Source organism: Phoca vitulina, unplaced genomic scaffold (genome assembly GCF_004348235.1).
Source record: "Phoca vitulina isolate PV1807 unplaced genomic scaffold, GSC_HSeal_1.0 scaffold38, whole genome shotgun sequence".
NCBI classification, from domain to species: domain Eukaryota; kingdom Metazoa; phylum Chordata; class Mammalia; order Carnivora; family Phocidae; genus Phoca; species Phoca vitulina.
In genome coordinates, this window is record NW_022589741.1 from 13,406,560 (window position 1) to 13,429,854 (window position 23,295).

At 53.1% G+C, this 23,295-nt stretch overlaps 2 protein-coding genes across 7 annotated transcripts in view; one reads left to right on the forward strand and one right to left on the reverse strand.

Moving 5' to 3' along the window:
• Window positions 1–17,484, reverse strand: part of PCSK7 (proprotein convertase subtilisin/kexin type 7) — a 25,292-nt gene extending 7,808 nt beyond the window's left edge. The window contains exons 1-12 of the mRNA XM_032428121.1: window positions 16,882–17,484; window positions 15,228–15,347; window positions 14,273–14,752; window positions 13,491–13,625; window positions 12,723–12,888; window positions 11,450–11,540; window positions 10,600–10,654; window positions 9,973–10,111; window positions 9,039–9,139; window positions 6,277–6,444; window positions 5,475–5,582; window positions 4,936–5,038 (exon numbers count right to left, since the gene is read on the reverse strand). Coding sequence (XP_032284012.1) covers window positions 4,936–5,038; window positions 5,475–5,582; window positions 6,277–6,444; window positions 9,039–9,139; window positions 9,973–10,111; window positions 10,600–10,654; window positions 11,450–11,540; window positions 12,723–12,888; window positions 13,491–13,625; window positions 14,273–14,740 — 1,534 coding nt within the window. The 5' untranslated portion in view covers window positions 14,741–14,752; window positions 15,228–15,347; window positions 16,882–17,484. The remainder of the gene's footprint in view (window positions 1–4,935; window positions 5,039–5,474; window positions 5,583–6,276; window positions 6,445–9,038; window positions 9,140–9,972; window positions 10,112–10,599; window positions 10,655–11,449; window positions 11,541–12,722; window positions 12,889–13,490; window positions 13,626–14,272; window positions 14,753–15,227; window positions 15,348–16,881) is intronic.
• Window positions 17,485–17,487: 3 nt separating this feature from the next.
• Window positions 17,488–23,295, forward strand: part of RNF214 (ring finger protein 214) — a 41,700-nt gene continuing 35,892 nt past the window's right edge. Inside the window, exons 1-4 of one of the 6 annotated variants that reach the window (XM_032428127.1) lie at window positions 17,488–17,591; window positions 19,184–19,302; window positions 21,541–21,586; window positions 22,761–22,820. In XM_032428127.1, the coding sequence (XP_032284018.1) occupies window positions 19,187–19,302; window positions 21,541–21,586; window positions 22,761–22,820 (222 nt within the window). In that variant the 5' untranslated portion in view covers window positions 17,488–17,591; window positions 19,184–19,186. The other 5 variants (XM_032428122.1, XM_032428128.1, XM_032428123.1 and 2 more) reach the window with 5 other exon arrangements.

The window sequence follows — 23,295 nt, forward strand, 5'->3', positions numbered from 1 at the left end:
AGAAATCTCTCATTTGCTGAGGTCTCTCTCCCATTCTCTTTATCCTTGTGCTTATACGATTTTTATTCCTTTATTCTTATTTTGGTGAGGTTTTGGGAGAAAGAGGAAATAAAAGAACATAACAATTTGCCATCTTTAACCAGAAATCTTCTCCTGCCTCCATGAATTATTCAACCAGGTACGATGGAGCTTTTGCCCCTGTGAGTACCCAGAAACAGTTCTCGAGGGCACCAGGGGCCTGTGCGGCAAACCCTGGGCCGCCCCTTCCGTCCTTGTCTCCTTGCCCTCTCTCACTGAGACAACCCCAAATTCCCACGATACCATCCTCCTGACTTCCTCCTACCCCCCACCCCCACCGGCCCATCTCATCGCTCCTGTTTTCCTTCGGAAGCGGCTTTCCTTGGTCCACGCCTTTAATGTAGTCTGTGTCCCAGGTCCTCTTTTATCCTTTTCTCCTTTGTCAGCCCACCAACCCTGGGGACCTCACTCTTCCCCAGGCCTTTTCTTCTCTTTTTACGCTGGTGACTGCCAAATCATTGCCACCAGTCTAGACCTTTGAACTTATTTCATCAACCACTTTCTGGATATAACGTTTAGATGTTGCCCCAAGAAGCTGCAAACAGCAGAGCCAAATTCCAGGCCTTGGTCCTTCATACTCCCCAGCCCTTGCCCAGATCTGTTCTTTGGCCTGGGTTTTTCATCTCATTTGATGACAATACTAACTAGACAGTTGCTCAAGCTCAAAAACTTAGAAATCTTTTTATATATTAAAAAATATAAATGCTCATATATATTTATATATACATTCATATATATGCATTCTTACTACAGAAAATTCCAGGCATATATAAAAAATGGAACAGATGTTCTCAACACCTAACTCCGATAATTATCAATATATGGCCAATCTTGTTTCATCAATGGTCCCCAGTTCTTCCCCTTCCCAGAGTGGTGTGAAGGCATCCCCAGGCACCCTGTTATCTTATCAGCAGAGACTGAGTATACAGCTCTAAAAGACAAGGGACTGCTCTCCTTCACCCTTCCCTACCAGCAATTGGTGACAACTTATCTTGAAGGCTCCGCACACACAGACTTCCAGGTCAGGTCCCTGCAGTTCTATCTGGCCCTGCCCCTCACACCCCTGCCCCAGACATACCACACGACTCGAGGTTCCCCGAAGCTCTGTCGACTCTGCATGTGTGGCCCCTGCTGTCTGGATGTCCCTCTCCTCCCCTCTTCCCCCAGCTCAGGTCAGTCCCTGGCTTCTCCGAGAGCCCTCCTGTCTTCCCTGGGTGGGAGCCGTCTCTGACACCCGTGTCATCTCTACCGCAGACGGGCTGCCTTCCGCCTACCAGACTGTGAGCTTCTGAGGGCAGGAATCCTGTCTTATCTCTGAATCCCCAGAACTTAATACAGTGCCTGGAATGAGGTAGGTCTCGCATTAGCAGAATGAATGAGTGAATCAATCGAGAGACATTTCAGAGAAATACGTGAGAGACTCCATTGCAGGGGAATGGACACGGGAAGACCTGGGGAGAAGCAAGGGATACAGAGGGGCTGAGAGGGGCTGACAACTCCAGAGCTTCAAGCGTGTGAGTCTAGGGAATGGCAATGACTCTGATGGAAAATGGGAGAAACCTGGAAAGCAAGCTGGCTTCTGAAGGGTGATGATGAAATCTGCAATGTATATGTGATGGGCCACGTGTTGGTGGCATACCCAACAGCGCACGGTGGCGTGGGCATAGAAAGCTGCAGGGAGATAGTGGTGGCATGGCTGGAGGAGGGCATTAACGTGGCAGACAAAGGGCTCACGGAGAGTCAATGCCATGTTCCAGAACATTATGGAATAGAATGGAATCCAGAAAGAGCCCTGCGAGAGCCCGTCTGTGTTAGGATGTGTGAGGGGGTATGCTATATGCCCTTCTTACTGGTGCGGACAGAGACTCAGGTGACCGTGCATATGGGGCCGCTAGAACCAAGTGAGGTACCACATTAAATGAAGGAATACTCAGAATAGTGCTTGGTTTGTAAAAAGCATTCAAGTCATTTTGATGATGATCATCTTAATATTCTTATTTGGCCTTTGGTAAGTCAGGGTCTTTTTCGACTCTCACCCCTTGGCCAGAAGGTCCTGGGGCTTCCTTTGCTCCTGATGTTGCGGAAGCTATGATAATCTCTATCCCTCCCACTGTGAGGGATCAGAGGAAGAGACTGCGAGCTAAGAATCACTTGTGGAGAGGTGGTAGCTGAAGTCGTGAAAACTGCTGCATGATGGAGGGAGACACGCAAGGGAGGAGAGAGAACCAGGGCGGAGTCTGAAGAGGCACTCCCGGTCTGGGAATGGTGACCGAGCTCACAAAGGACACGAGGACCTTGGTGGAGAAGCCAGGAGAGGGCTCTGGAGCAGAGGTCATGGAGGCTGCTGCCAGGGCCCCATGAATAGGGTCAGAGCTGCAGAAAGGTCGAGAAAGGTGAACTCTGAACTAGGCCCTGGGCCTGACCAGGGAACGTGGCACTGTGAGCAATGAACCGAGTCTTCAGTGGTAGAGAGAGGGGGTGATAACAGCGAGCAGTAGCTTTAGTTCATTCCCTTTTAAGGGTTCCAGGTTAAAGGCCGCCAGGGACTTTCAGTTGTTTCCCGGTAGGTGAACCGAGGATGTGTGACGGCAGAAGGAAGAGTCAGTGGAGACCGAGAGGGTGGGTGACGGGGGAGGTGTAAGCGAAGGAACGGGACTCTTGCCTACGCAGAGGCTTAGCCAGTTACACTCAGGCTGCAAACAGGATGAAAGGGCAAGCGCAAGGGGTTTAAGGAAATTTCCTGAATACATGCAGACTCTCTTGTGTTTTAGACACTCCTCCCAAACCCCACTGTCCCTCCTACCCTCTGGTGGAGATTTCAGACCCAGAGTCAGATCTAAAGGAACCAAGGGGCCCCCACCCCTGTTCCGCCCTCATCCTCCGTCTGGCTCCAGCACTGCACTGCCCAGTCCGGCAGCCACAGGCCACGCGTGGTTATTTATTCAAATTTAAATATAATACAATTAAAACTTAGCTCCTCACTCACATTAGCCACATTTTAAGTGTTGAATAGCCTCATGCGGCCAGTGGCCTCTGAATTGAGCAGCACAGATAGAGAACATTTCCATCGCTGTGGAAAGTTCTGTGGGACACCACTGCTCTGGAGTCTTAGCAGTACTGCACCCCCTCTGTTCTCTCAGCGACGTTCAGCTCCCTGCACCTGACAAAAAGTTCACTTTGGGCCCTCAGACACCGATTCACCCAGGTCTTGGGAGAAGAGACCAAAGCTTGGTCACAGGGGCGTATCTGTATTAACCAGACTCCCTTCGGCGTCCAAGCGTGCCCACAAGCTTGTACTTTCCGTCCTGTCTGCTTGGGGGCTAAGCGGAGTCCCAACAGAGGGGAAGGCACCTTTGCTGAGCTCAGAAACTCACAGCCGTCCTGCCTCCTGCCCTCCACCCTAGAAAACTCTGGGCCTACGCCTCCTTTTGCTTCACCCTCTCTTCCCACTACCCCATTTCCCACTCTCCTCGGCGCAGGACAACGTGTCCTTGCTTTTGTGCTTCCCAGTGACAAATAAGCGGTTGCTGGGAAGGTCTGTCACGTGCTGGGGCAATGTTCCCTGGTCAGTGGGAAGCAGAGGATGATGAGGCTGCAAAGGCCCCCAACCCTCTTCTAAGTCAACTCCCATTTGACAAGTGCGCCTATGCATTACTTTGTTACTTAAAGGACAGAGGGGGAGTCCTGGGTGAGAGGTCCCAGTTAAAAGGCACGCCATCTCCAAGACCCATCAGTGCAAAGCCCAGGGGTTCCGACTGAACTGCATTCCCAGGAATGTTCCTGCACTTCTCTGCCTTGGCTGATGCCCCTTCCAAGATAGCATTCCTTTTACGGAAAACGCGATGAACCGGGCCCATGGATTTCCTTCCACGTAGAGGGAAGCTGGGCAAGTGCTGGCCATGGTTAGGGAGGGAGACAACAGAACCCTTCTCAGGGAGACCTCCACCCGAGGGAAGCTGTCCTTGCCCCTCCCTCTGGGCTCCCTTCTTTGGCCATTCCTCCTCTGTTCTTGCTCTGGTTTCATCACTTTCTAGGAGCAAACCAGGGTAAGTGAGCACGGAGTTCTAATTTGGGCCCAAAACATGGCATGCTTCAATCTTCACAAAAAATAAGCAAGTAACTCTGCCTGGCAAAATTCTTCAAGGGAAAAAAAAAAAGAAAAACCCCCCTCAGAGCTGGGAGTAGGGAAACTCTCACACAGGAACTCGGGGGAATCTGCTGACAGAGGCCCAAGCATCCCCATCCGGCTTCCCTCTTCTCTGGGAAGGGGTCCGACCTCGGTGCTCGACGCAAACCCCATCTCTGACCCGAAGCACTTCACACAATCCCACTGACCCTGGGTGTGACGGAGGCGGGGGCAGAAGACAGACAACTGCGCCCCAGGGAGACGTCCGCATCCTCCTGTCCCGCCCCGAAACACCCCACCCAACTTCTGTATCACCCAAGCCGGAGAGTCAAAGGACGAGATTCATTTACTTCATCCAAAGGCCACTGGGCTGAAGAGGATTGCCTGGCAAGTTCCTGGCATGGGAGTCAAAGCAGCGTAGTTCAAGTCCTGCCTCGTCTGCTCAAGTCCCAGGGCCACTCCTCCCCCCTCCTGCCCTTCTAACCGGTTGCTCAGCAGCTCCTTCCACTACTAGTAACTCAGGAGAAAGGTCTTATTTAAGCAGCCAGGGGGCCAGCCAAGTCAGAAGCAGCAACATGTCCTAAAATGGTCAAAGAAAACTCCACAGGTCTGGCTGGAGCTCAGCTCCTAAAGGAAGGGGGTAGAATCGGGCAGGGACTAGGAGTTTGACTTCCCAGGCACCCCGCCCCAAACCTCAGGCCCAAGATTAACCCCTTCTGCTGGCTACTTACCATTCCACAGGACCTCCAGTGAGTGGGGGGACAGCGGGATAGCCTTGTTCTCTTTTAACACAGGGCTGACATAAGAAGCTAAGTAAGGGACAGAGGTCCAGATCTATTAAAGGAAAGGGGTGGTGGTGAATGAACAAGACGGACCACACACACGCATCCACTCGCTCCTTAGGGCCCAGCTGTTCTTATCTTTCCTCTCATCACCTCCTTTCACTCCCGAGGCTCCTGCTGACACCCGGGAGTGCTCCCCACGGCACCGAAACACGGAACCAGAGCGAGCGGCTGGATCCAGGGTGCAGGAGGAGACCCAGAGCACCCTGCCAGCCCCAAGCTACACTCTCTACCAACAGTTCAGAAACTTCAGTGAGAATGTTGAGCCTGCTTCTCCGTTTGAAAAATGGGTATCAGCTGGCATGAGGGTAAACGAAATGAAGAACATTTATTAAGTACCTATGACGTGCCAGGCAAGGTTTTAGGCATTTGGCCCCCTCCCTCGGTCACTCCATGCAGGGGTCCCTGCCCTGCCAACACCCGTTCACCTTGGCAGCGTTAACGAGTCTCCAGGCATTGAGCAGGCCAAATCCGTGCTGGTGGCTGTGGCTGAAGCCAGCCTCGTTGGTGACCCAATCGGCGCGGCGGTCCTCGTACTGAGGGAACAGAGGTCCCGCTTAGTCTCTCGGATTCCCAAGTACACGTGACCCTCGGACAAGTTCAAGGGGCGCTAACCCCCTCCTCCCACAGTGGAAAATCCATGCGTAACTCTTAACTCCCCAAACCTTAACTACTAATAGCCTACTGCTGACCAGAAGCTTTCCTGAGAACAGAAACAGCTGATAAACACAGATTTTGTATGTTACATCTATTATATATTGTATTCTTACAGTAAAGTCAGCTGGAGAAAAGAAAACGTTATTGAGAAAATCTTAAGGAAAAGAAAATACATTTACAGCGGATCCACACGTCGTTCAAGGTCAACCCTAAGGTCAACCACGTAACTCTGGCTTCCTCGCTGGCCCTGCTGGCCGACCCAGGCCACTCTCTCCCACTAAGGCCGCGAGGAACGGGTTCCCCAAGGAGAGCTGGGACGAAAGGTCAAAGCCCCATGATGTCACCAGCCCCCGGAGTAAGGGGGCCCAGCGTACCCGTCTGCAGGTGAAAGGGCTCAGGCAGAACAGGCAAGAATGAGTTCAGGCCTGCGATCTGGACGGGGCGCCCACCCCCGTTCTGTACATGGGCAGCTCTGAGAAGCAGCTGGCACCACACTTTCGGGGGAGCCTGAAGCCTCCCGCGCCCTGCAAGTCCGCGGAAGCAGAAGCGGGCGGAAGGCTGCTAGGGTCTCACCTGGGTGGCTGTGAAGACAATGATGTGCTGGACGTCCCGCCACGTGAGGCAGGGCCGCACCTGCAGCATCAGGGCTACCATGCCCGCCGCCAGGGGCGCTGCGGCGGACGTCCCCGTGTGGCCCTCCGTGCAGCCCGTGCCCTTCTGAAGGTCCCAGTCAGTGGTCACCTGGGAAGTGGGGGGGGCGGGGTTAGACACGGAGTTCCCAGGGGCTGCGCGGGGGGGGGGGGGGGGGGGGGTGGCGCGCGCTCAGAGTAAGCCTGTCAGGTGGGCCCTTCCTTTGTGAGAGCCGGATCTGACCAGAGGGAGGCCCGCTAGCGGGTCAGGACCAAGGAGACCCTTAATCCTTCGAGGCCCCACCGGACAAGCTCTGGAGAACTGAGAAAAGATGAATAAAGACTAAAGAGCTACTTAGGAGGGTCTGGTTGTGGGCAGAAGGGAGATGGAGCCGTGGGAGACGCCTTATGCGCAGAGGACAGTTTTCCCGATTCCTGCTCCTCTGTAACCGTTTCCCAAATTCCCCACCCCAACCCTCCAAGCCCCGCAGCCATGCTAGACAGAGGAAGTGGCCAGGGGAGCTCCCGGGCCCCAGCTGGAGCTGGGACAACAGTGACGGCACCATTCAAGGAAATCCAACTTGGCAGCTCAGCGACAGGGGCTGGAGTGACATCAGTGGGAACAAAGGGAGTGTGTTCCCAGGGAGAGGAAACTGTGTCCTTGCCCACCCCGTGAGCTCAGCGTGGGCTTCATGTCTACACGGCCTGCCCGCCCTGGCCCAAACTGCCTCACCGCTCTGGGCCTGGTGCCTCAGTGTGGTTCCCATGAGCCCCCCTTCTCTACCTGTGGTTCTGAGGTGGGAGGTGACAGTGGGGGGTGGGGGTGGGGAAGGAGAGTTACCTCGAGGGGAGAGATGGCCTCAAGTTCTCTTTATCAACCCTGGACCCACAAAGGGTTTGCCTAAATCTGCTCCACGATGTGGCTCTTTGGATCTAGGCCATGGTGCCAATGTTAAGACTAGAGAATTTTTTTCTTCCAGGCTTCTCTTTGGGTCAGATACCAGGGTGCTAACTTCTGCCAAGAACTGCCCTTTCTCCGTTGTACTCACTGCTTCCCTCCCAGCTGTTAGAGCAGTTGCCAAGAGATGTAATTTTCACTCCGACACCGTGCTCTCCCAGAAGAAAAAGGAAAAAACCCTCCAAGTTGTAGTCTCAATGAGACTGGGAAGGCTGGTCTGTGCCAGGGAGCAGATGGGGTTTTTCCTGTTAAGGAAACAGCGTCACGGGGACAGTCTCGTGTGTGGCTGTGAGGGCGGTGAACATGCCAACGGCGGCGGGAGACCCGGGCAGCCCTAGGAAAGTCCAGGGGAGCGCCCCAGGCACCCCGCGGGGGGACAGCACATGCTCATGCCCTGCCCCCAGGAAGACCGCTGCCCCACACAGCTGGCCACTGAACAGACCCTGGCAACAGGCGGTTTCCAAGGCAAGGACATCCAAAAGTTGGGAGCTTGGCTAAACAAACTCTCTTTTCATTTCTGGACCAGTTACAGTTCAGAGGGAAGGTGGAAGGTGGGGGGTGGGGTATGAGGGGGAGGGGAGTTAGGAGAACAGCCAGGCACTGCTGAGCACCAGTCACAGCCATGCTAGGGGAGGCCTTCCTGGTGAGTGGGTCCCCCAGTTTCTGCCAGGGCACCAAGTGCATAGTTTGCTCCTGCTCTTCCTCCTCACCCAGCCTGGCCTGGGGGGGGGGGGAGGTGCGGTGCCCTTGAACCTGACCCCTGACTGCTGGGCAAAGCCCCTCTGACATGTTCCCTTTAGCCCACTCCCTTTTTCTTTCTCTCTGGGCAGGGGAGGCTGAGGGCCACAGGCCCAGGGCCTTGTAACTGTGTGTTGGCCAGAAGTCACTTATTGGCAAAACAGAATATCAGTTTTGGAGAATGAATGTGACCCAGCAGGAGGACAAAGCGGCCTGATTCCCAATGGCCCCAGAGAGACGTCCATACCTAGGCCACTAGGTATGGGGACAACCCCAGGCTCCAGCCCAGCTTTTCCCTGGAGCTCCTATCCCCATATCACTCTCTTCGGGTCAGCAGGGACAGGCAGGGAGCTCTGGGGTCCCAAGCCAGAGACCTGGCCTGAGCCTGGTGGGATGGAGCTAAGCCAGCTGGGTGTGGGCATCAGACCCTGAATTCTTTAAAAGGTTCCCCAGCGTGAGAAGCTCCACTCCCCTGCTCCAATCCCTTGTTAGATATGGCTCCAATTCTAGCTCCAAGGAAAGAACTGTTTCTTAGGCTGACAGACGCATTTCCCAGACTCCTTTTCCCGCCCATTCCATGAAGACAACCACTGGCTTTACTCCCGATGGGGAACGTGACCAGAGCTCACAGTGTTTACGTAAGGGCTAAAGAGCAATGGAATGAAGATTTTTTTCCTAAGCCCACAGGAATCAGCCAAAGCCCAAGTTCTACCAAAGGAAGACATTTCAAAAGAGTTCTTTAATCAATGTGATGCGTACTAGTACCAATAACAAAATATATATTTATAAGTTAAAATGTTAAAGGTAAAAACCATGTGCAGGTTTGTTTAGGGTCCTCAGCTCTGATTACCCAACAGTGGCATACCCCCTGAGACCCAGATCTGCTAGGGAAGGGGGAGGAATTGGAGGGGCGGGCCGGGGAAGCATGGACCCAGAGAAATATGGCAGTGCTGCCTGAGAGATGTCTTGTGGGACAGGGGCAGGGAGTGCAGGGCCCAGGAGGCACTCACGATGCTCCGGAGCATCTTGTCCCCACCACTGAAGGTGACCGCCAGCATGGAGGCACACTCCTCGGCATAGAAAGGCATCCGTCCCTCCTCATCCACAGCACCTGGGGACAGAGTAGGGGAAATGAGAGCTAGGGGCCTGATGATATCAGAGTTGTCATCTGGGAGACTGTGCTGAGTTTAAAAAATGATCTCTGCGGCCCAAATGCCTCAGCGGGCACGCACTCCTCACCTGAAGAGGCAACCTCAAATGGCAGAGGGGATTCTGGGCCCTAACACCATTCTTTTAGTAGGCTCCATGTAAAACGGGGGGGGGGGTTCCACTCTATAGCTACTCATCTGTTCACACATTCATCTTCCTCCACATTTATTCACTTATTAATGATCTACTGTGGGTCCCACACTGTGAGAGGCATCAGGGCCACACGGAAAAGGCCACAGTCTTGATCTCAAGGAGCCAAGTCAGGAGGGAAGTAGGGTAAGTAAATACAACTGGGGCAGCAGATGCTGTGGTGGGGGGCACAGGGGCGAGGCATTTGATTCAGACTAGTGGGGGTCAGGGAGGGCTTCAAGCAGGAGGCAAGTGGCCCGTGGGAAGAGAGGCTGGAGCGGAGGCCTGCCAGATGATGGGCTGAAAGTGCTCCCGGGGTATGGTGACATCGAAGGAGGGCCCTGAGATGCTCCGAAGCAGGGCTAGTCCCTCCTTAACTATGACCGGGAAGAGATCGTGCTCATACAGCCAGACACCAGGGAAGCCAGGGCACGCCCAAAACACACAACCCTCCCCCCTCCCCACTGAGGGACACACACCCCCCAAGAGGTGAGCCTTCTACCACACTACCCGTTCGCACGGAGTCCCACACACACCAGCACAGAGCCCCTCACCACGCAGCAGCACACACGTGCTCTCACGCACACAGACCCGCCAGGCCACTACCTATGGTGACGGTGTAGATGGAGTTGGCGTAGCCATCATAGTTGCAGTTGTCGTTGTGCTGGCCCCCGTTGCCGCTGGCCACCACAAAGATGCTCCCAAAGCCCCGGCGGCCAGCAATCACCCCATGTTGCAAGGCAGCCTGAGGAGCAAAAAGGTCCTGCGTCAGCTGAGGAACTCAAAGACCTCCACCGTCCATACCAGTAGCCTCCTCCCCTTCTAGAAAGAAAAGGGGAAAAAAGCCCAAAGGCACTGGGGCAACGGGGAGAGAGATTTAAAGATGGAAACAAGAAGGGGAGGGAGCTGTGAGTTGAGCAAGTGTTTGATGTGAGTTCGCTGCTTATCAGATCCGGTGGGGCCAGTGATGGGGGGGTGGGGGGGTGGGGGCGGGGCACAAAATCACAGGGAAACAACTCAAGGCACTGTTCCATTTCTCTAAGAACTGGTGTCCCCCACGCTCCCCCACCTCCAGGTTAGGAGGACTCACCCAAAAGGAGGCGGTGGGGCTGGATGCCATGAGTCTGGCACCACAAACGGGGGTAGGGTGGGAAAGGGAGAGACTTGCAGTAGTTCTGGGACCTGAATGAGGAGGGTGTCCCGGGTCTCGCAATCTTCATGCAGCTCAGTTACCTTTCCAAGCTGATGGGGGCCATCCACTGTCTTCCCATCATCATCGGGTCCCCAGCTGTTGAGAAATACACAGAGGGAAGAGCCAGAGCCCCACTATGGTGGCCCAGCCAGGCCTCCCAGTCCCAACTGACCACACCCCTGCCTGAGCTCTTCCTGTCCTCCCAAGCATTCCAGTTCAGGCCCCCCATGATTAAAGACACAGAGTGCAAAGATCCAGCCCTCACTCCAGAGTGGAAAACAGAAGTATGTGACAAGGTTCTTTGTTTCCTTAGAAACGTTCCCAGTTTAGGACTACTTTCACCTGCCCCTAAAAATCCTTTCTCAGGTTCTAGGGAGCAGGAGACAATACATATTGGTAGAGAGGGACAGGAGGCCACCCATCTCCTGATCTAGGGATCTCAGACAAGGCTTGATGGCAGAGCACCCACAAAGGAAGTACTCCATCTGTGTAAGTTCCTGGGTAAGCGAAATGTATCCTATGGATGATGTCATGCATTTAGGGGGTTGCTGGTTGGGGTGCCACCGGTGCCGCTCCCCAACCATCGCCAGAACCCGAGGCTGCGGGTGCGTTCACGTGTGTAGGGTGGCGGGAACCGGTGCTGGGCATTCGGCTGGGCTGTGGTGGGGGAGGAGCCCTGCTGAGCTCGTGAAACAGGCGAACACGGGCCAGACCGGCGTACTCGTCATTTGGGGACCCGATGACTGGGGTGATGTGGGGCGTACGACTGAGCACCCAGCAGCCAGGGGTCTGGAGAGAGGAGAGTGATGGACTTGCGGGCTGAAGCCGGGAGGACCCCGGTCGGCACCTGCTGCCCTGCCGTCGGAGGCTCTGTGCCCGGCTCTACCATACCTGCAGCTGTAGATGTCGTTGATCTGGTAGTGCTTGTTGAATGCCACGGCCTCCATGCTGTCCGTGAGGGGCCCGTCCAGTACCCGGATACCTAGGCGGTGAGGGCCCCATCAGCTCCTCGACCACGCGGGTCCCCCCGACGGGGAGCTGAGTGGTGGCGAGCGACACGTGGAGACTTACTTTTCCCTCTGAGCGCTCTGGTACCTTTGAGGTTTTATACCATGTGTATGTACCAGAATGGTTTTTTTTCTTCTTTTTTTAACAGAATGCTAAATCTTGGATTTTAAGGATCATGAGGGCTGGTGGGAAGAGGCCTGGGCTAGAATGTAGGTAGCCAAGGTTCCCTTATTTGCATCCTTAATCACATAGAGCCCCGGTGCGGTGCTTGACACACAGAAGGTGTCCAAAAAATGGTACTCATTACCATTACTGCTCCACGGATGCCTAATTTCACCCTCTAAAATGGGGTGGGTCACATCCTGGTGGCCACGTAGGGACAAACGGAGCTTTCAGAAGGGACCTGGCTCTGAAGTTTCTGGCTCACTCTGGAGCTCATTTATGGAGAGGGCTGCTGCCCTCTGCTGGAGAGTAAGAGGAATACAGCCAATCCGTTCCGTCTGCAGGTTCCTCGCACTTTTGAGCAGTCGGGGAGGGCTCCCCCATTCAGGCCCTTCCCGTTCTCCCGTGGTGGACAAAGACTGAGAGAAAGAGCCTTAGAACAAGCTCCAGTGGGGGCCAGAGCTGCTCAGCTCTCCTGAAAGCAGGGAGTGCAGACAGCAACCATCAGAAGGGCTGGGAGCTGGAGAGCTGGGAGATGGGAGGGGCGTCTCCACAGACAGACCGGAACAAGGAAGAAAGGCAGGTAAAAGGGTACTTGGGAAATTACGAAAATACAAGTATAACCTAGATAAGGAAAAGGAGTTATTGTTACAGTGAGTGGGGTCATTTGATGGGATGTAACCACGATCAGAAAAAGGGGGGAAGTGACTGAGTGGTTGGGGCTTGAGGCCTCTGTCCCACATCAAGGCCATTCCGCCTTTTATCTGTTTTATATAATAGGGTTTGCGGCTAACGACAAGTTTGAAACACCACTGCACTGAACAAAATCAATGAACTGATATGCCCGACAGACATCTATTACAAGCTTACCCTTTGCCCGATGCCAGGTGTGTTGAGAGTGGGATCAACAGGGTTCAGTGCTCGGGGGAGGGGCAGGCAGGGAGTGAAGACCATCACCACGGGAGAAGCCCACCGAGGCTAGAGCGGAAGGTACCTGCTATGCGGCTCCCGTACGCCACTCCGACCGCACAGAAGCTGTTGTTGGGCACTGCGGCAATCTCTCCCGCACACCTCGTGCCGTGATGGTTGCCATTCTCCACGTCCGGGTGTGGCATAGGGTCAGGGTCGTTGGAGTTGAGGTCATAGCTGCCCTCAGGGCTCTGAAACATTGGGGGGGACATGTGGTCATTCACAGGTTGTAACGGGTTAGGTCCTGGAGTCCAGGGGGAGAGGAGACCTGGGGGAACCTAGGACTTTGGGGCTCCCAGCCAGCGCAACAGGCCCGTCTCTCTCTCTCAGGCTGCAGACATGAGAACAGGACACGTGGGGCAAAACGGAGAAGTGCCACAGGCCTCAGCAAACTTCTCTCTTGTCCATTATAGAAACAGGTCCAGGAGATGGCTCCGTGGCTTGGGAAGCCCAGGATAAAAGAGACTTAGAGCTACCTAAAGACCAGGCTTTGGAAGAGGAAGGTGCTCAGAACTCTTGGGGAGAGGGAAATTGCCTCCAGGGGCCACTCCTTACTGCCCAGGGCGGGGAGCAGCAACCAGAACCAGGAAAAGTGCCACCTGGAGTCCTCTTCCTGGTCTTAACTACCAGACTGGAATGCTGGCTGGGGGAGAGGGGAGGACGAAGAACACCATCCCACCTCCCAGGCCCTTTTGGGTGGCCAGGGGACCTGTAAGAAAGGGGGCCAGACTGGGGCCGTATCAAGAAGGGGGTAAGACGCGGGAGTCGGAGGGGGCGTCCCGGGGCCACTCACGTAGTTGGGTGCGATGTCCTGGATGGTGTGCTCCACTCCGTCATCTACCACCACCACGGTCACCCCTCGCCCTGTGACATTGCGTTCCCACACACCTGTCACGTTGATGTCCCTGCCAGGGCTCCGCCGGTTATTCTGTAGGAGACACGGGGTCAGGAGCTATTTCCAGAGCCTTGGGAGCCCAGTGACACGACACAGCTCACAGACAGATAAGTCAGAGCTAGCTCGGCCACCACCAAAGGGCCGGGCAGTGGCTGTAGACCAACAGGTCTAGGTGGGGACAGAGGGACAAGGGAGGGCTTTGCCACCACCTCGCTCTCCAGAAGGCCTGGCATCATTCACTGGTGATACAAGTGAAATGGTGACAAGGGTTGGAGGATACAATTATTAGGCCGTATGATGTATAACCTATGGACATTACATAACACCATGTGGTACCAAGTGTTCACCAAGTGTGAGGCACACATATATGAATTCCCTTCTCCTAGCCAGAACTCCACCAGGTATATACCGTTACGATCTTCACGTAAGTGACGGAGCTGGATCTGAGCCCGGGCAGCCTCGCCCCAGCACCCACCCCCTCACTTCTGCAGTCCACTGGCTCTCCAGAAGCGAGCACAGGGAAGGTGGAGCCCGAGGGCAAAACACGCCACCGAAGCCAACAGAAATGTGTCCTCAGGCAAAGGACGGGGGCCACGGGAGAGTAATACAAAAGCCCTCTAGAGAACAGAGCACCCCAAACTTCTCCGCCTGGGAGTCGAAGACGGCAGGGTCGGGCTTACCAGGTGCCACTGCTGCGGGTACTTGGGGTCATTGAAGTGGACGCTGCGCTTGGCCCGCTTGAGCAGCCTCTGCTCCGAGTGCCAGTGCACAGCTTCGTGCCCGGCTAACACAGTCTCCGCCCGCCGCCGGACGGCCTCCACCGGCAGCTCCTGCTGCTGCCCAGCCGGCTGGACGAGGAGGTAGTACCCCTGGAGCTCCCCGATGCGCCCAGCGTTCAGCAGCCCCGCTGCCCGGGCCAGGGCATCTGCCTTCTGCTCCAGGGTCTCTTCCGGCCCCTCGCCTTCCAGGCTGTCCAGGTGCACGGCCCAGCTTAGCCCCCCTGGGCCCTGCGCTCCAGGCCCATGCGTCCCTGCCAGGCCCATGACCCAGGGAACCAGCAAGAAGAGGCCGGCCAACTCCAGCCAGAGGCAGGCGGGGAGGCCCAGGGGGGCATCCAAGTGTGGCACTTTCTGCCTCCCCTTCGGCATCAGAGCAGTAGGCTGCAGACAAACAGAAAGGACATCAGAGACCCCTGCGGGGAATCTGCAGGGACACCGAGCCACCCACGTATGACACCTAGAAACCCCCAATCCACTCCGTTTACATTTTTAAACAGTTGATCCTCTCTTTTTATTCACATTTATTCCTGAGCAACAGGGATAAGCCCGTCGGTGGGGTGTGGGCCGGTACTAACTCCAGTGGATACGTCCACGGCAGGATGGCAATCACCATCTCACCAGATAATCGGGCAGGATGTCCAACTGCTAACAGGCACCATGTTGCTCTTTGCCACTGTTGCTCTGAAAAGGGCTCAAAAGTCCTATTGCTCTTCAGTAGATTACTGGCAGAATCATGACTGTTCTTTAGAAGAGACCTTCCTCCCTTATTTCGAGCAGACATCAATCTTCCCCCCAGCTGACATCTCAGCCCAGGTGTCCTCGGGGCCGACTCTCCACAAGGGTGCCCCAGTCCTACCTGGACTCTGTGTGAGGCTGAGCTCCTGGTCTGGCTAACCACCTCACGCTCATTTTGTGCAAATGGAGAAAAGGCATCCCTTTCACCGAGGAATGCTGGCTCTGAGCACAGACTGCAGACCTGTGGGTCCCAAGGAAAGAAAAAAGAAAAGAAGAAATGGTGTCATCCCAAACCCAGTGGAGCCAGCAGAGGCTAGCCATGACCTGTGACCACGGGAAGTGGCCAATGATCAAGTGTCATTTCCAGGGATCTCAAGTGGGTTGTAGACTGGCAGAGAAACCCTACTTCTCATCCTAACCATCATGCCACCCTCTTTTCTGTGTTCCCCAGAGGCCCAGAAGAGGGCTTGAACTGTTGCCCAGACACCCTCCTCGAGAAGCAGACAGTCCTATTTCCTAGAAGTCGAGGTGGACCTAACTTCCCGATTTCTGTATCTCTGACAGATGCCAGGGAAGTAAGAGTAGGTAGGAAGCAGAGGAAATGGTGAAAACCTGAGAATGCAAACAAAATTGAACAGGCCTAAAAAGCAAGTGGGCAAGGGGAAGGAAGAAATGATGGGAGAGTTGGAAAGCAGCACTAAACTTGGCTCTCCTTAGGCATGAGCTTGGCTGGGTGGCTTGCAAGTGAGGGCTCAGGCTCTAAACTGGGACTGGCACCCATGGTTTGATTTCAGAAGGGCCAGATTTAGAACTGGTGGGCAACTGTGGTTCCAGGGACAGGTGAGGTGACAGCAGAACGTGTGTGTACCTATTGGCAACTGGGCTCCTTTAGAGTCATCTGCTCTGTGCTTGTGTCACCCCGAGGCAAGGCTTTGTACCCACACACACCCAAAGGGATCCAACTTAAAACGTGATAGAAAAATAGGTCTTTTACTGAAGTCTCTTTGGAAAGGGAGAAGAGAACTTAGGTCACCTGACTTTTCCCTCCAAAAAACTGCATTCCACATCTCCTTAGGCTCCCGGGCACATTCCCTCTCAAATTCCTCCCCATCCTCCAGTAGCCTCCACTGTCCCAACATACTCAGAGGCCTTTCCCAGACCTCACCAAGTAAAACAACATCTTGCGAGACAGCCAGATAATGCCCCACCTAGGCAATCCCCTTCAAGTGCCCTAGCTCCCACCACATTTCTGGAAGAGAAGAGAAACCAGACCACCACTTCCTCCTCTCCCTCTGGCAGAGCAGGACCGTCTCCCATTCCCACCCGAGGTTTCTGGGAAAGGAACCTTAAATACTCTCTGAAAGCGATCACAACCTCACCCAACTGCTGTGCGTATCTTTACGGCTCTCAGGTGCCAAGGGAGAAAAGAAAGAATATGGGCAGCCCTGAGTCCTGGGAAGAGCCTGTCCCAAGAGACTGCCCTCCTCGAAGCCTCTACACCAGGTTCCTAGAAACCAGGTTGCGTCCCAGGTCAGTTTCATTGACTTACCTCTCCCCGGCCTCGACTGGCCCGTGCACCGTGTCCTTCCTCTCAGAGGGACCCCTACTACCCTGGGATCCGTGACCCCAGTGTCCCGTCTCCGGGGCTCCCCCACGCCGGGGCTGAGGGCGCCCTCCGTGCGGCCCCCTAGTCCTCAGGGGCCCGCGCCCCCCCGCCCCCGGCTCTGGGCCACTCGGGCTGCCCCTGCCCCGCCCCCACCGAGTTCCCAACTCACCGGCCCGGCCGCAGCTGCCGCCGCCGCCTCCCTGCGGAAACTCGCGGCTTCCCGGGAGCCCGGGGAGCCAGTGACAGTAGCATCACTTCCGCCCGGCGGCGCAGCCAATCAGCGGCGGGGCCCCGGCCCGGATGAGCGGCCCGGAGCAACCGGCGCTAGGGGGCCGCCCGCTCCGGGCATCCTCCGCCGAGAGAGGGGTGTGAGGGCGTGGTGGGCTCCGCTCGCCTGGCCCCACCGCCCCGAGTTGTCGGGGCGTCCTCAACGGGGGCCCTGCCCGGAGGGACGGTCTTGCCCTTCATGGCGTCCTCTGCAAAGGGCGTCTCGGTTGCGACCTTTTAAAAACACCTCGTTCCTCTTCTCTCTCTGATCGGCATGGCCCCGACTCTCCCTGGGACCTTCCCAGAGGGGCTCCTCCCTCCGCCGGGTCTCCTTCCTTCTCGCCGTCGCCTCTCTTCCTCCCCGCATCCCCGGGAGGGTCCACTCGTATGTTAGGGGGCTACCGCGGAGTCCGCGGCTCCTTCACGGTGCCGGCTCTGGCCGCCAGAGGGCGCCGTCGGGGGCGGCGAGGTGCCGCCGCGGCCGCTCCCCTCCCGGCCGAGCCTCGCCCGCTCCTCTCGCGCCGCCGGAAGTGGGAGGTGCGGCGCGCGGGCCGGCGCTCGACCCCTCCCCCCGAGGCTCGGCCGCCCCCTCCCCCCGCTCCGCCCGCTCAGGTGCGTCCCGTCCCTCCCCCACTGCCTCCCGGGGGCGCGGCGCGGGAGGTGTGTGCGGGGCGGGCGTGCGGGGAGGGGGCTGCGACGCCGGGGGCCGGGGCAGGGGCGGGGGTCGAGGGGGGGGGGGAGTGGAGGGGGCCCGTGCGGACGGGGCGGGGGTCCCGGCCTAGGAACGGCACGGCGCCGGCAGCGCGGTGGGCGGGGGGGCGACGGAGAGGTGCAGGGGGCTCCGGCCGGAGGAGGCGGCGGACTTAGCGGTCCCCGGTTGAGGCGGCCGTGGCCACCCGGCGCCGCTTCCCCCATTGTCCCTTTCGCGGCAGTGCCCCGTTCTCCCCCGAGCACCCGTCGCTCCCGGCGTCGCCGTCTCGCTGGCGGTCGCCGCAGGGATTCCCTTGACACGTTCGACTTCCCACCCCGCGCCGCAGCCTGCAGCCCGACGTACCTGCCCCGCTCCCCCTTGGGCTGTAGTGGCGGAGTCTCACGTAGGACCCGTGCCCTGCGGTTCCGTTTACCGGGCACCGAGGACCCCGGACCCTGGGCGCCGTCGGGGCAGAATGTTTGCACCCGAGGGAGCAGTAATGGCGATTTGGGCCCATCTTCTCCTAGGAGCTTTGTATAATGGGGGAAACTGAGGCACACCGGGGTTCCCTGGCCTGTGACTGAAGTGTTGACAGAGCCCAGTCTCCATACTTGCCCAGTGCGAGCTTGAAGGTTCCGGGCGGTGGGGCGGGGGTGGGGGTGGGGGTGGTGTGAATATCTGTGTTGCTATTAAAATAAAAACAAGAACTTAAACTAACCCTATGTTACACCCTCGGCCCCCCCACATTCTTTTCCCCCGCTTTGTCTTCACTGTGCAGGGCCGTGAGTTTGTCCTGCCACACAAAGGATGACCTTTTGATCCAAGAAAGGCATCAGTCCCGATTCCCTGACTTGGATTACCCTGTTTCTCAGCTTCTCTTTCTCTTAGTGGAGTACCCAAGATTCTTGTACTCTTTTGCACCGCTGTAGTAACTTTGAAGAGTCTGTATTTTTCTCAGTCAGTGATTCTCAAACATTTCCCATCTGTGGGGAGCACACTGACAGTAAAAGATGCTCCGATTGCCCAGCATAGTATTGTTTTTTTCTCACATACGAACACTTCCAAAACACTTCACTTAAATGAACAGATAATGCTTTTAATGATTTAAAATGTATAAGATGTTGTTGATTATTGGGCCCCCAAATACATTCTTTGTAAATAATATTAGGTAAAGTAGGTATGTGGACCAATTGGAAGATTCTCACAGACTGTAGTCTGTTTTAAATGACTGCATCTCTGCCAAAAGTGGAAAAGCTTTTCTCAGACTCCTAGGTATTTATATAAATACGGTGATTTCCTAGGATCAATGTCCACTTGGGCCTCTTGTGCCCAGTGGCTCTTTTAATACCTTGCTACACAAAACTCTTGTTTAAGTATTTTCTCCTAGGACCCAACTTTTTCTCTGTGTTTCTTTCCTGGAATAACTCTGTGGTATGGACGTTCTGAGGGGGAAAGATACACTTGTTTTAAAATTTGGAAACTTGCAGCCTGTAATTTGTTTCTGAATGTACAGAGCATGATGGCAGCGGCGTCCGAGGTAGCTGGTGTGGTGTCCAGTGCCCCCAATCCTCCAGAATCCTCTTCTAGTTTATGTGCTTCCAAATCAGACGAAGGTCTCCCAGATGGTCTAAGGTAATGTGCGCATGCTTGACTGGGAAGATTTCATTTGGGCAAGGGGCTTTTGAGATGGCTTCTTATGGAAGCGTAGATGGGTTTTCCTCTTTTTGGCTCTAGTGAGTAGTAATGCATGAGAGTAAGCTTTTTAAAGGTAGGGACTGTCTGATCCGTGTGTGTATTTGTGGTACCAAACACAGCGTCCGGCACTCAGCAGGCATGCTAAGTGTTTGTTGAGTCAATAGAATACAGGGGGTCAAACTCTTCTGAAAATGCTAATATTTCCCCACCCTTTTTTACATGGACTACATATGTTCATTTAATTGTATATTTATGGTATAATATCTATGTCTATATCTACATAGGATACCTATACATTTATGTTACGATTATGTATATTATAATGATACTATATATCATACTTGTATATTTATGTCTTCTGTATTACATAGTTATATAGATGTGTATACATATACATACATAAAGCACATACATATTCATACATACACACAGATATATGTGTATCTGTATTATCTCCAGATAAACAGATAGCTTCGTTAGTATGGTTTACTGCTTCACGTAGATATTTTGCCTCCTCTCTAAACTCTTGAGGGCTGAGTTATGGTTGCCCAACCTTGCATCTTACAGTGCTTAACACATAGCTACGTACAGTGTTGTACTAAATTGACTGTGTATTCCACCTCAACTCTTTTCTAGAGTACCTAGGACCTAATATAATAGATAATACTGTACTAATAGTTTTATATGTATTAACGCATTTAATCCTCATAACAATCGCAGGAGGGAGGTGCTAATATTATTAGACACAGAGAGGTTAGTAACTTGCCCAGGGTTGCCAAGCTGCATTGGAGTCAGGGTTTGAACCCACGCTTGTCCAACTCTGCAGTACCTCCTAAATACTGGTTTAAATGAAGAGAGATTTGTTGGCGAAGGAGTAATGGGGAAAAATGTTAAGTAAGCCTAACCATCAACCTGGATCTTCATTTTATAAATAGAGTCAGCCACATACTCCTACTAACAATAATGGCAGCTAGGGTTTATTGAATATTTACTGTGCCAGGCTGTGTACTAAATACTTCAGATGCATGATTTCATGTCATCCTCACAATAGTCCTAGTAGGTGGGTCATATTTCTGTTTTACAAATGAGATTAATTAAGTTACCGAGAGTCATTTACGTGGTAAATAGCAGAGTCAGGATTTACACCCAGATACTCTACTGTATGTGCCAAATCAATAATTTAAGTGTCTCCCCCGCTTTCCCAGGTAACTCTCAGCAAGGAGTCAGCTAGAGGTGTTTATAAAGGTGTTCATATCCCAAAGACAATCTTGGTTGTTTTATTTTGATCAGCATGTGCTATTGAGGAAAGGAAGGCACCGTGACCTAAAGCCTCAGTCGTTGCTGGCTTGGGGTACTTAAGGGCATCAATTGACAGAATCAGTTTTTTAAAAAAAGAAGGGGCAAAGAAATTTGGCACAGATGTAGTCATTATTCCTGGGTGGGAGGCGTACTGTTGTAAATGTTAGATGTCACTGTAAATAGGTTTTAAAGATCTCTTCAAAAAGCAATACATTAAGTGGCTGTGACAAACGACAAAACAACTATCCCAGTGTTTGTACATGTGTATGTATTTGTCTGGGGTAAAATTTCTACTGACAGCTTCAGTTTCGGATTCAGTGTCTGTACCTCAGACACCCTGAAGTGGGGATGCTGTGCTCTGGAAAACTGTCGAGGAACTTAAGAGGTGGTTCTGGTCAAAGATCTGTATGAAGAATTTGAACGAAAATTATTTTTGTGAAACGTGAGAGTGGAATAAAAACATTTTTTCTAAATTAATATTTTATTTGTTAGAACATGAGGTGTAACTAAGTCAGTACAGCTAACTAAATGAAAATACTCTAACGAGCAGCAGGCTATTTCATTGACATTCTCCAAAATTATTCAAATTGGACCTCGGAAATTTGGGGCTCATCAGAGTCATTTATGTGTGTTTATTTATGGTCACCTGACAGGAAATGTCTGTCTCCAGCACCCAGGTTCTAACCAGCAAGCTCTACTCCCTGCATGTGGGTCAAAATCGCTGGACAAAGACTAAGTTCCACGTCATTCTGATAATTTGAGGGGCTTAATGTAGTCTGGTTTTGTTCTTCTAGTCATTATGTTGAAGATACTATGTATTTAATCTTCCTTAAGATTGGGTGAAGAGAGAAACTTTTTATCTTATGTTTTTGATAGCCCCAAAGACCCTGCACAGAAGCACAAGAACTCGCCTCTGTCGAGTGTAAGTAGCCAAACGATAACCAAGGAGAATAACAGAAATGTCCATTTGGAACACCCAGAGCAGAATCCTGGTTCATCAGCAGGTGACACTTCAGCAGCGCACCGGGCGGTTTTAGGAGAAAACTTGCTAGCCACAGCCCTTTGTCTTTCTGGCGGTGGGTCTCAGTCTGATTTGAAGGACGTGGCCAACACAGCAGGAGAGGAGGGGGACACATGCCTCCGGGAGAGCCTCCATCCCGTCACTCGGTCTCTTAAGGCAGGGTGCCATACAAAGCAGCTTGCCTCCGGGAATTGTTCTGAAGAGAAATCCCCACCAGCCTCCATCCTAAAGGAAGGTAGCAGGGACACAGGCTTGGATTTCCGACCTGTGGTGCCTCCAGCAAATGGGGTTGAAGGAGTCAGAGTGGATCAGGATGATGATCAGGATAGCTCTTCCCTGAAGCTTTCTCAGAACATTGCCGTACAGGTCGAGTATCCAGTTTCTACTACTAAAATGGCATTTGGGCTATTTATTTATTTATATATTTATCAAGGGTAGGAGACCTTTCTTCATAGGAAGGTGGTGGAGAACTACTCTGTCTCTCGTTTTTTTATTGGCAACTATCATACGATTTTCATGCCGTGCTGTGGGATGTCATCCTTCCAGTGTTCAGTAAATAATAAAGCCAGGAGTCAGGGTCTCATTGTGGTGACTAGGAACTTTATGACCTACATATAAGTTCTTTCACTGACTAATTGATGAGTGTAGGTCATTAGCATTCATATTTCCCATCTTTGTCCTTGCAGGAAGAATCCTTGTTAATTCTCTGACCTACATCTTAAGAAGTACAGTGTATCCTGCCTCCTAGTGCTTGGTGTGCTTTGTTGTAGGAGGAAGGATGGGCACAATAGGTTGTAGGGGGTGAAATTCTTATTTCACACTTGAGGCTGTCTCTCTGGCAGTTCTTGGGTCTTGTTCAGGTTCTTTTGTGGGATAATGTTCGATGCAATATACATGTCAGTGTCTATTTGCCAGACTTACAGTTCTTCTCTTGTTCAGAAGCCAAAAAGGGGAATGCAGAAATTCAGCTGCTTAGTTACTTGTGACAGATTTCCTTGTAAAATTACGAAAGAGTAATTTTGCCTTTTAAAATGTCTCTGAACAGTTCTGAATATAATTGTTTCTTTCTTTATAGACTGACTTTAAGACAGCCGATTCAGAGGTAAACACAGATCAAGATATTGAAAAGAATCTGGTGAGTACTTAAAACTGTCCCAGTGAATATACTAGACCGTTAACTCAGACTATCTAGAGTCCTATCATCTCAGCTGGAAAAGGTGCAGGAATCTCCTTTTCAAATCCCTAACAGATGGTCAGCTAACTTCTTTCTACTTGATCACTTCCAGAGATGGGAAGCTTACTACTCATAAAGCAGCCTGTTGCATCTGAAAAAGAGCTCTTATTGTTACATCTTGTTCGTAGGTGAGGATAGCACCTCTCATACTTGTTAGGGTGCTCTCCTGAGCCATATAGACTAAATCCAAATCCTCCTTTACTTGTTGACCCTATGTATAATTGAAGTTTTTTTATGCCGCTTCCTCTTACCCCTCAAGTCGAATCTTTCCAGAAAAAAACATTCCCAGACATTTATAACATTCTTTTCTTCATAGGAATCGTTTTCCAGCCCTTCCATCGCCCTGGTTACTTTTCCGCCTGGACAGGTTCCATCT